Here is a 13,045-nt window from a genome sequence, read left to right on the forward strand (position 1 = left end):
AAGAGCTGGTGGTGTCCGAATGCACTACTGACAGTATTTCTCTGTGTTCTTCCCTGACAGATACCACAACATATTCCACTGAGCGATCTGAGCACTTCAAACCCTGCCGAGACAAGGACCTTGCTTACTGTCTCAATGATGGCGAGTGCTTTGTGATCGAAACCCTGACTGGATCCCATAAACACTGTCGGTAAGCCACTGCAGCCACTGGCACTAAGGGCAGGCCCTTGAGAGGCCTGGTGGGGGAAGGGGATGTTGAGCTCCGCGAATACACAACGTGTTACACTCAGTCCAGCTGTTTGAATGGTGGAATCAAACATCTTATAAGAAGGGACAAGGCTGATACCTTCGGTATTTGAGGAAGATAAAACTAAGTTAAAATAGACAAGATCTGAGTTTTACCTGACAAGTAAAGGTTGATTTACTTTTAGAACTACCAACTTAATAGAAATAATTGTTCACTCACTTCAGAGCCTGTAATTTTGGTGTGGGTCTTAGGCACACGTGCTTGTCTCAGAAGCAATCCCTTCTTGGAAACCTACAGGCTGCGACATGACAAAGAACACTGCTCATCTATGATCTAACATCTCGATGTTTATTATGTACAAAATTTCAGAGACTGTTGCTGGGTCCGGAGAAAAACGCATCTAATTTTGTTTTTCCCTCATTTATTAATTTCAGGACATTCTTTTTAATACCTCTGGTGATGGAACACTCTCCAGAAAGATGTTGTAAATGAGATCATAGTTCTGTTATGTTCTATGTAGAGAACTATTTAGGGAAAATTCCCAGTAGAGATCAGGAAGGTGTGTAATTGGTTTTTAGAGACTTAAGGTTATATAACTGTTAAAAATAAAACCAAGTAGAGATCAATGGTATATCTGCAGACACTGCAGCTTTAAGGCTTCATAAAAGAATCAAATTAGCATCTGAAAAATATTTCTCACCGAGCTTTTACTCCTAGCACTATCCCGGTAATTTGTTTCTACATGCGGTTGTATATGCTTCAGTGATCATATATATCCACACCCTTTTCCTTCTCTTTATTTACTCTTCTCATATGACACAGCTATTAAGTTAATTATTCTTAATCATGAAGCATGGAAATTATGACTTTTTTATCTCTCTATTGCTATTATAAAACTTTATTCCATGTTGTTTTATTAAGATGCCATGGAGAAATTCATTATATAGTTATGAACTTAGAGATGTGTCAGCAAATCCTGCTCAGTTCCCAGAGCCAGCTTTACCCAAGGGAGGGTGGGTTGCCACAGTGAGCAGTCACAGGTTGGGAAGAGCTGATAAGCAACTGTAGCAGGTCTCTGTAAAAGTTACCACACATCCTGTGTCAGGTTAAGCAGCTGTGACTTTTCCACCTTGCATGGCAGCTTTTGTGTGACGTGGGCAGTGTCATTACGTTTGCCCTATTTATAAAATGTACCCCATTTCTGTTCTCTGTGAACTTGGGTTGGGGATGAAGGGATTGGGAATGGTTCATCCTCATATTCCTCTTCTCTAATTACATTTGTTTGGACAGCACAGACACAGATAAGAAACACACAAGTGACTTGGAGACCTCAGGGGCAAAAGCCAGAATGAGCCACCCTTTCAAAGTATGAAGTGCTTGCACATTCTTACAGGTGCTCAAGCACTTGTTACAGCTACCTGTGCCAATCCCATGGGATCATAATGTGGAAGTGAGCAATGGAATCAATTAAGTTTAAGTTCCTAATCAGTTGATGATGGGATAAATTAGAAGTCTTACCTAGAGCGTGGACTTTCCTGATTGTGGTTTACCCCAAGGAAGGATCAGATCAGGCCCCACAATGGCATGCAGGCTGGTATGATTCATTTTTTCTAAAACTGAGATGTTGAAAGGAACAAAATAATTCTTATTTTTCAACATTCTTTCTCATTATGTTCTTTATTATTTCATGGGCATATTAATTTGCTTGGGCCGTTGTAACAAAGTACCACAGAATGGGTGGCTTAAACAACCAAAATCTATTTTCTCACAATTCTGGAGGCTGGGAGTCTAAGATCAAGGTGTCAGTAGGGTTGTTTCCTTTCCCAAGGCCATGAAAGAAGGGTTCCCTTCCAGGCAGGCCTCTCTCTCTTTGGCTTATAGAGATGGGTGACCTTTCCTCGTGTCTTCTAGTTTTCTTCCGTCTGTATGTTCTGAATCCAGGTTTCCTCTTCTTATAAGGATACCAATCATATCAGATTAGGGTCCACTCCTTATTTTAATGTAATGACCCTATTTTAACTTTACCTCTATAAAAGCCCTTTCTCCAAATATGGTCACTTTCTAAGGTATTAGAGGTTAGAATTTCAGCAGAAGCATGATTTGGGAGACACAGTCCATGCTATAACAATGGATCTCAGGTCCACATAAAAAATCTTTTGTTTTTGTACATATGTACATCTGAACACAAGCAGAGATATCTATGGCTTAGCTGGAACAATGTACATGTATAAAAATTTTGACCATTTGTCTTAATATTTTTTTGCATATTTCATCACAGTCAACCTGTTATTTAACATAGTCACAACATAGCTAATCATGACAAAAGAGCAGCCTAAGACAGAGTCGTAACTCGAGTAGCTTAATAGAGACCTATAAATCTCCTACTTGTGTGCATGAATAAATCACACATCGAATGTGCCTGCTATTCATCTCCCAGGCTTTGCAGTGAATAAAAGGCTTACATTTTGTTCCTGCATCAGCCTCTTCTAAGATTTCCAGTGTGGTTATTAATAATGTGCCATTTTGTACAGCACTCTATTTAAGTAATATGTTTCATTTATTTTTCTCCTTTTGACAACTGTCCATTGAGCACTTCCTATCACCAAGATACTGTTGAATAAATACATACAGAAATTAACCTAGCAATTAAATGTCACTGTGTTTTGTAATGTACTTGGAGTAAGTGAAATTCTTCATCATTAGGAAACAGAGAATGCAAAGGAAAATATTTTTGCATGACTGGCATGCTACTGGAATATCTTTATGATACATTATTAACTGGATTATATTTCCAGTGAAATGAAACACAATGTAGTATATCAGAGCAACAATATAAAGGTGTGTAAGTGAATCTAGCTCATTAGTTTACTTTATACATGTCTCAAAAGATTACACATTCACATCTGAGATAAATTAAGATTATATTTTCTAGTATTTAAAAAATAAATTGTAATCCTATGACAAATGGATTCAAAAATTTTCCTATGTTATAAAAAAGTGATCATACTCTCTTTTCTGTCTACAGGCTAAAAAAAAAATAGTAACAAGACGACTTAGATTATCCCTGACAAAGATTCTGGAAGATATACTAAAAAATGTGAACATTGCCGATCTTGGGATAAGGGAGGTTTCATGTCTTCTTGCTTTTTAATGTATTTTCAGATCTTTCAAAAATCCATGTATAGTTAGAAATTATAGAGCAAACTAATGAAAACTTAAGGAGAATACAAAGATTCTAAAAATAACTGGGCATTATGCTAAGTGAAATAAACCAGGCAGCAAAAGACAACCATATTATCTCATCTATAAGTGGAACCTAATGAAGAAAACAAACAAATGAGTAAAATGGAACCAGAGACATGGAAATAAGGAACAAACTGACAATGACCAGAGAGGAGGGGTGAGGGGGATAATGGGGGAAAGAAGGGGAACGGTTTAGTCAAAGAACATGTGTAAAGTGCCCATGGACAAAGATGATAGGGTGGGGATTGCTTGTGGGAGCAGGGAGTAGACAGGGATGGGGAGAGCAACAGGGGAAAAATTGGGACAACTGTAATTGAACAATTTTAAAAAATAAAGAAAATTTTAAAAAAATAACTGGGGGCATGGTGGGGTGAAAATGGAGACAACTCTATTTGAACAATAATAAAAAAATAACTGGGCAGAGGAAATTTAAAGAACAATAAATAAATAGGCAAAGTTTATCTTGCTCAATGTAAAATATACTATAAAGTCATAGATCATTAGCTGACTGATTAGTAAAAACAGAACCTAGCATACAGTGAAACAATGTAGAATAAGAGGAGGTTCATAAATAGGAGGAAAACTGAGAAACTAATCATTGAATAAATTTGGTTGACTATCAGTTAAAACAAATCAAAATAAGATTTTTACTTCCTTCTCTATACCAAAACTTATTCTTAATGAATTCAGAAGTTAATATAAATAATAAATAAATAAAACCTTAAGGAAACATAAATAAAATTACACATTTATTTATGTCAGCAACTGAAAAGACCTCTTGAACTAAAAATTAACAGCATTGTCACAACATTGACACATTGTTTTTTGATCTGAATGTTGCCCTGGCCCTGAGCAGTGTGGCTCAGTTGGTTGGGCATCGTCCCACAAAGCAAAAGGTTGCTGGTTCAATTTCTAGTCAGGGTACATGCCTGAGTTGCAGGCTAGGTACCCTGTTGGGGCACATGTGAGAGGCAAGAGATTGTTATTTCTCTCTCACTCACACTGATGTTTCTCTTCCTCTCTTTCTCCCCTCCTACCCCTCTCTTTAAAAATAAATAAAAACTTAAAATTTTTTTATCTGAATATCAAAATTAAAAGAGATAAATTATCAGTAAACTATACAACAAATATGGCAGAGAATTAACATTTTGAAGAAGTCATGTAGTTGAATAAGAGTAACACTAAAATTAATCCTCAACAGGAAAAATGACAATGGAGAAGAACATATTCTTCCCTTTAAAAGGAATACAAAAAAAGCAATAAAGATGACAAATACTCAGCCTCACAAAGAAATGTAGATAATTTTTGTTGGTATCCTATTTTTAATGATTTAAAAAAAACAAATACTCTGGTGGGGAGTCAGTAAAACACAGTCACTACTTAAGAAAGTACATATTGTTAAATATCTTCTGCAGGTAATATTTCAGTATGTTTCAAAATCTTTATACTGTTTCTAAGAATTTAGCCTATAAGGTATACATGTAGATTTATTTGTAAGAATGTTCAACACAGGCATATTTGTAATAGAAAAAAAAAAAAAGCCTGAATTTAGATGTCTAGGCAATTCGAAATGTTTTAAGGGCATGAAAATGCTTATTATGTCATGTTATGTATGCAAATCAGGTTATAAAATTACAATCTGAATATACAACAAATGAAAAATCATGACAAAGAAATAAATAAAAAGGCCAATAGGATTTATGATTATTTTCTCCTTTGATCCTTATAAATTTTGTAAGGTTCCTACATTGCACATATATTTCATTTATGTAACACCTGGTTAAGACACTTGACTCCTGCTTCTCATCTTTCCATTAAGAAAGACAGATAGTATCCCTGTCTCTGTTAAATTGAGGTCATTATATTTTACTTTTATTAAGCTGGGAGAACTTTCAATTAAGCTCTTTTAGATTAAACACTATCGAGTGTATTTGAATGTCTCTGATTCTTATTTTATTAATAATTAATTTATACCCTGTAATAATTCTTTTTAATGCTAATTCATGTGTTTTGAAACATAGAAAAATAGGAAAATACATCCTATAGAAATGAAGCTGGATAGAAAATGAAAGTAATTCACTAGAAACTCCTTGAGTCAAAATATTCTGAATCAAAGCAGGTTGTTCTCTAATATATTTATTTATGCCATATCTAGAAATATTAAGAACTTGGGAAATGGTGCCATCTGAAATATATTTTACTAAAGTGAAAGAGGTAGCCGGTGTAACTGAAAAGATTGCTAAGCATTTCAATGGGCCAAATGTGTTCTAAAGCCAAATTTAAGTTAAAAGGATATGTCTCTTCTGAATTGGAGTTCATTAAATGTTTTACCTGCCTGACTGCAAAAAATGGATTTTCAAAGCTTTGGAAAGGATGGCATTTGAGCTGAATTTGACCTGTAGTGATCATTTTGGAAATCTATCAAGCAATTTACTTGAAGATGCTTGAATCACTTGAAATACGGAACTGCTAGAAAAATAGGAAAGCAGTCCAATGGCAAACTTTGCCTGAGGCAATACTTCCGTAAAGGGGCTGATGGTCTGTGCAGCAATCTGGGTAAAATGCTCTGAGGAGTGGTGAGTGGGGGAGTGATTGAAAGGGGAGCAGAACCACACAGGAGTTGTTGTCCTTCCTGTGTCGAGTTCTGCCTGAATGGGTTTTAAAGTTAAAGCTTCTGTTTTTAAGAGCATGATTGTGGACAAGGTGGCCATATCCCTATGATTTAGTATATAAAATTATAGGACCATCCCTGTCAGTGCTTTGCTCTGTCACTTTGGAAGTCCATTAGCTCTTTCATCCAGTGAGGGTCCTCTTTATGAAATGGTTCACCAGTAAGTGCTCTGAGTGCAGCAGATGATGATTTTGTGTGGTTGAAGCAAGTCACAGTGGAAATGGAGTTTTGGCACATGTCCCTGAACTCTACTGACAGAAGAGGATGAAGGCTGAAATATCTATAAATCCAGCTTAGGGTCAGAGTCCCTAAAGAAGGGAATTGAATAAGAGAGTGAAGAAACTTGGATGAACTTTCATCTTCATTTGATAAATGTTCCTGAGAATATTTGCCACAGTCCAGACATAATTTGAGTAATCCGTGATATCCACATATATAGCAGTGGTCTTCTGACGGCATTGCACAAGAAGAAGTGAGCCAGGTTATCACTGTTCATCTCATTCTTTTCTGTGGATGAAGCTCGTTAAAACAGTCTCATTAGCTCAACAAGCAAACACCAACACAAGGTACTTCATTTTTCAACTTGATGACACTTAGGCAGCAGGGTTTGTGTCTTCTAGTGTAACTTATTTGCATTGAACCCAAGCTGGTGTTTTTAAAGGTTTACTTAAATCATGAAAAGGAACTAGAAAAGCACATTTAATAAAGAATAATAATACATCTTTTAGTTAATGGCCAACAATTTTTACCTTATTTTTATGTTTTCTAACCTTTTTGGAAGCTCTAGTTGAAGCCAGAAATGGTATTTCTTTAGGTGGTGATTATGATTTGGGTCTTTTGTTTCATTAAAGAACTGATGTAAATTTGTTTTTCTAAATAGCTGGCTTATACATATGTGAGGCAAATGTGGGAGTCTGTATGGAGAGATCTGAGTTAACAGCTACACTAGGCTTTATACTGGCTATTTGAGGGGGGGGTTTGTTTTTTGTTTTGTAAGTCATTTAACTAGAAACTTTATTTCTTCATTTAAGAAAAATTCATCCTCGAAAGGTTGACGCAAGAATTAAAAGCAGCAACATATAGAACCCTCCAAATGCACCACGGACATTATGTATATGATAGTCTTTTCCTCTTCCTCTCTTCTGCTCATATTAAAACCAAGCAACAGAATGTTTGCTGCAATCTGGTGAGAGAAATTGAGTCAGTATCACATCTGCCTACTTAAGAGGAGACAGGCTTAAAAGGGAGAGACAGGGATTGCCAAAGGATTCCTGTGCATATTCTGAAGGTTCAGGCTTCTTACTGGGACTAATTTCAATACTCTGACAAATTAACAATTTTGTATTATTTTTCCAATTATGTAAGCAATTCTTGGTTTTCCAAGATTTTCATTTTGTTGAATATGGTTTTAAGAGAAAAAATGATTTTCCTTTTCTACTTCATCAATGTAACTCATCCAAATTGTGTTAATCATTCCTACTTGGATTGGCTGGTTAGTTTCAGTGTTCCTCCACCAACTAGCAGACTGGCAAATTACACACATTCCGTAACTCAGTTTTCTTATCTGTTTAGTGAGGAATAATATTACTGTACTTCAGGATCATTGTGAAGATTGCTATAATAAAGTGCACTTGCCTGGCATGAACAGATAGTGAATCTAGTGGAGTAAGTGGGGTGTAATTGGTCAGGGGCATGAGTTGCACCTTCACAGCTTGTTTACAGATCAGTTGATTTGTGCCAGGGCTTCTTGATGGGCACTTGGTCTCCCAGCACATAGGATTGAGCTTAGACCCACTAATGAGAGTTAAAAATGAAAAACTGACCCAGAGAAATTATTTTATTTTTATTTTTCATTTAATCTTTATTGTATTTTTCCCATTACCATTTAGTCCCCTTATATTGCCCTCCTCCAGCCATCACCACACTGTTGTCCTGTCCATGAGTTCTTTTTCAGTTTTGATGAACCCCTCCACTCTCCAATCCCTCCCCTCAACTAGCTGTCATCTGCTCTCTATCTGTGAGTCTCCCTCTGTTTTGCTTGTTAGCTCAGTTTGTTCATTAGATTCCACATATCAGTGAAATCATAGGACATTTGTCTTTCCCTGACTGGCTTATTTCACCTACATAATATTCTCCAGATCCACTTATACTGTTGAAAAGGGTAAATTTTTCTTCATTTTTTACAGCCAAGTAGCATTCCATTGTGTAAATGTCCCATAGTTGTTTTATCCACTCATCTATTTATGGACACTTGAGCTGCTTCCATATCTTGGCAATTGTAACTAAGGTTGCAAAGAACATAAGGGTATGTGTTGTAACCCTTCAAGGCTGGGCAGGTTCATGGTATTCTTACAGACGGAATAATATTTGTGGAGCCATGGGACGTCTGGTATGCCTTTATTCATGGGTGGGCCAGCCACGCACATTGCAAGTTGTGTGTCTATCTGCATGTCTCATGTCATGACCCTTGCTCCCTAGCTTGGCACCCATTGTGGCATCTGTCTCTGTGTGTGTGTCCCATCATCATCGCCCCCAGCAGGGAGTCCCTACATGTTTAAGTACCAGAGGGAAACACAGCTGGCAAGATGCCAGAAATTATATAACATAACAGTTCTGTGCATGTGAGCTCACTTCATGTTATGGGAACAGTTTATCGGACCCAGTCTCAAGGCAATAAGAACACTAGTTATCAGGCCCCTCCAAGGCTGTGGGAACACTGCTACACTTAGCTATCCAGACACCTGGATGAGGAAGCAAGACTGCCTCTACTTACCCTACAGGGTACTTATGTTCTTTCAAATTAGTGTTTTGGTTCCTTCATGTATGTTCCCAGAACTGTGACTGCTGGGTTAAAAGGCAGATCCATTTTTAATTTTTTGAGGTATCTCCATACTGCTTTCTACAGTGGCTGCACTAATCTGCATTCCCACCTACAGTGCAAAAGGGTTCCCCTTTCTACACATCCTCACCAGCACTTGTTGTTTGTTGATTTATTGATTATAGCCATTCTGACTGGGTGTGAAAGGATATCTCATTGTGGTTTTAACTTGCATTTCTCTGATGATTAGTGACATTGAGCATCTTTTCATATGTTTGTCATCTGTGTGTCCTCTTTGGAGAAATGTCTCTTCAGGTCCTTTGCCCATTTTTTAATGGGGTTGTTTGTTTTTTTGGTGTTGAGTTCTGTAAGTACTTTATACATTTTGGATATTAACTATTTATCAGATGTATTGGCAGATATATTCTCCCATTGTGCAGATTGTCTTTTTAATTTATGGATGATTTCCTTTGCTGTGAAGAACTTTTAGTTTGATGTAGTCCCATTTGTTTATTTTTTCGTTTGTTCTCTCCATTCTGTTTCATTGATCTATGTGTCTGTTTTTATGCCAGTTCTATATCTATCTATCTATCTATCATCTATCTATCTATCATCTATCTATGTGTGTGTTCTAAATATATACATATATATGTCATATATATATATATTTGTATATATATACATATGTGTGTGTATATATAGCTATTATTTGTGAAAACTAAGAATGTGACAAGAGAATCAAACCCTTCTTGTTTTATAAAAAGAAACTGAAGACAACATTTATGAATTTTATCTTGGAATACATCTCTATCTACAATTCTGTTTTTCATGATTGCAGTTATTTTGTTGGTTTTATGAATATCAGGAAAAGCAAAATTAGTCCTATGCACAAACATATATGATATACTTATTAGGTAACCAGCATCATATAAAACACTGAGGTTTCAATGGCTATCAAGAAAAAAATGTTCCCTTTCTTTATAAAACTTGCTTTTTGGGGTATGAAGAAGTCAATGTGCTCTGGTGTGATAGGATTTTGTGTTGGGCAAACGCTGATATCACTGGGCAGTGAAGTCCACACTTGGTATAGCAGGGAAATCCTTACCAAACTGGCAAACATAGAGGAAATGTCTTCATCAAGTGTATCTGCATATAGAATTGCCTGTTCACATTTTAACAAATGGGAAATTAAGAATAAAATTATTAGAAGAAACAGGAAAAAATTAAAACATTAAGCATGGTTTGGGGAATATCTCAGAGAAATATATCATGTGATATCAATGTATTTATACATGTCATAAATGAGTGATATAGAATGTATGGTTAGTCCTATACTACATACACTAAAAATAAATGGCAATTGTATATATCATTTCTAGCATTATGTCAATGTTTTTTAAGCACATCCAATGTTCTAGGTTCAATGAAAGGTTATAGTAATATAGTGATATTCTCAAAAAAATTATAAGAGGATTTTAGATGGTCATTTTTTAGTTCAATTTAATGTGACAAGTCCTGTGTTCTCTATCATTCAATCTATATGAACTATACATACATCAATCATATCTGTATAGAAGATTCCAAAAAACAAAGGACCTGAAGCCAGCAAGAGCTTGTGAGAGAAAGTAACATACAGATTTGCATTTGGAAAAATGAGAGCCTACTCATTTCTCGTTTTGAAGCCTGCTTTTATTTTCCAACAAACACATGGAGAATTAAGCTGCTGTTCAAGAACATTCCCTTCTAATTCCAGGGAGGAAATTCTAAAATTATTTTAGAAGCAATTAAAAATCATCAGTTTCATATCATAAATTCCTCATGCAATTGGTCACTTCTTTTATGAATTATTTCCTCTCTTGTGTACAGATAGTTCTCAGAAACATATCAGGACACAATGACATTTTTAATTCCATTCCCCCATACTCTGAATTTTTACGGTGGGTGCAAACAGCCAACAAGAGTGTGATTTTTGAAACCTAATAAGTGCCACATTGATTAAATTGTAAAATCAAGATTCATTTTCTTCATCCAAAATTAATCTATGATTTTTATCTACATATATGAAATACTTGCAGAAACCATTTAGTAGCTGTAATTTAAAAAATAATTTATTAACATCTTAGATATAAGAAATGATTTTCCAGCATTAAAATTTTCCTAACAAATTAAACATTTCCACTGAAGGCTACCTTGACCATCAGTCACTATTGAATCATTCAGGGAAATGTAAGGGAGCTATATTTAGAGATATTTATTGGCATGCTCAAATAAAAATGTTCTACATTTTCCCAACTAGAACATTTTTTTCTGTAGCTTAGCTGCTGTGAGGCTCATGGATGAAATAAAGTTAAACTTGTAGAACTTATCATGGCTCAGGTAACATTTTGGCGTTTTGGCTTATAAAGTGACACATAGATTCAGAAGACATCAGAGAAAGAAAGGTTGTAAGAGTTTCAAAAACAAGGTAGTTTTTTAGTTTCTCAAAGACTACTTTCTCATTTAAACACATCAGAAATGCAGTTCGAGGAAACATCAGGCAAAGGCATTATTTCAACAGAAGACTTCGTTAAACAACAGATCCCAGGCTTTAAGGCAGAGGGGTGCTCCAAGTTGGGGTTGTGGACAGACTATAATGATCCCACTCGGCCAGCATGCCCTCAGCCTGTCCTCCCTGGAGTCCTTTGATGGTGTATTGATCCCAAGGACCCTGTGCCCCTGAAGGGCAGAAACTCAATTAGGAACTCTCAGCTTTGAGACTTGGGAGGGAGAGGTGTTTGTGTCAGCCAGTGGCCCCACTGCTGGAGGAAAACCATTCTCCAGCAGTTATAAAACAGAGGCTAATAATAGGACAGTTAAGAATGAAAAAATGCTAGGTTGGAAAGAATTGGCAGAAAGGATAAGCTGATGAAGCAACTGCTTTAAATAAACTCACAATTTTGCTAGTTTGGGGTGTTCTCATGGCTAATTTATAGCCACAGTTGAAGTCACACGGAATCCTTACTCTCTGTGACAAGGTTTTATTTTTAGTGTTCTGGAAAGCTCCTTTCTCTCTCCCTGGGTTTGCATATGTGCAAGACATAATAATTACTTTAATGACATTAAATAGCAGCTTTGATCTCTTCCTCCAACAACCTAACCAAAACATTTTCTGAAGGCATGAAATGATTCATTTGTGAGTAAAACTTGTTTCTATTATTGTAATATTCCTGTTCACCTACCTGACTCTTCTATCAGGCTGTGAGTTCATCTTTGCTTCTGGAAGCTGCCACCTACTCAGTATAGATATATTTTATAAATGGAAAGAACTCTAGACAACACCTACTACCCACATTTTTTCAGAGATCAAAATTGAGATGTTAAATGAGAGACAACAAAAATGCTAATGTCCATCTTCTATTTTGTACCTACTTAAGTGCAAGAAAGAAGTTTTGACTCTTTATACACAGTTTCTTGATTGTCTAGCTAGTCCTCATATTAGATCTGAAGAGGCATGTTTGTGTCGTCATTTGATGCCAAGAAAGAAGCTCTAAGAGGGAAAGTAGCTTTGTCAAGGACATCCAGCCCATAAGTGGCAGGAGTGAGCACCGATGTCAGTACCGTTTGTCTATCAAGCTCTTTCTTGATCTTTTAACTTTTTGAGACTTTATTGTAAAAATCACTGAGGGTGATAGTTAAGAATATAGATTTTCACCCTGGCTGGGTGGCTTGATTGAATGTACCATTGTCCTGAACCAGAAGGTTGTGGGTTCAATTCCCAGTCAAGGCACATACCTAGGTTGTGATCCCAGGGAGCATATGGGAAGCAACCAATCAATGTTTCTTTCTCTGTTTTTCTCTCTCTCTCCCTTCCTCTCTCTCTAAAATCAATAATAAAAATATCCTCAGGTGAGGATTAATATGTGTATATATTTTAATATGTCTTATATTAATATATAATTATATAATTTATGTATATGTGTGTGTATATATATATACACACATATATATATACACACATGTTCTCAGGCTCCTCTTCTGAAGCTTCTGATTCCTGTCTTGAGATGGCATCTAAGACTCATACTTTCAG

At 36.1% G+C, this 13,045-nt stretch overlaps 1 protein-coding gene across 5 annotated transcripts in view; it reads left to right on the forward strand.

The window, feature by feature from the left end:
- Nucleotides 1-13,045, forward strand: part of NRG3 (neuregulin 3) — a 1,217,216-nt gene that overhangs the window by 529,927 nt on the left and 674,244 nt on the right. For all 5 annotated transcript variants that reach the window (XM_053922213.1, XM_053922214.1, XM_053922216.2 and 2 more), the window contains exon 2: nt 61-190. In XM_053922213.1, coding sequence (XP_053778188.1) covers nt 61-190 — 130 coding nt within the window. The remainder of the gene's footprint in view (nt 1-60; nt 191-13,045) is intronic.

This window comes from Desmodus rotundus, chromosome 4 (genome assembly GCF_022682495.2).
Source record: "Desmodus rotundus isolate HL8 chromosome 4, HLdesRot8A.1, whole genome shotgun sequence".
Lineage (NCBI taxonomy): Eukaryota > Metazoa > Chordata > Mammalia > Chiroptera > Phyllostomidae > Desmodus > Desmodus rotundus.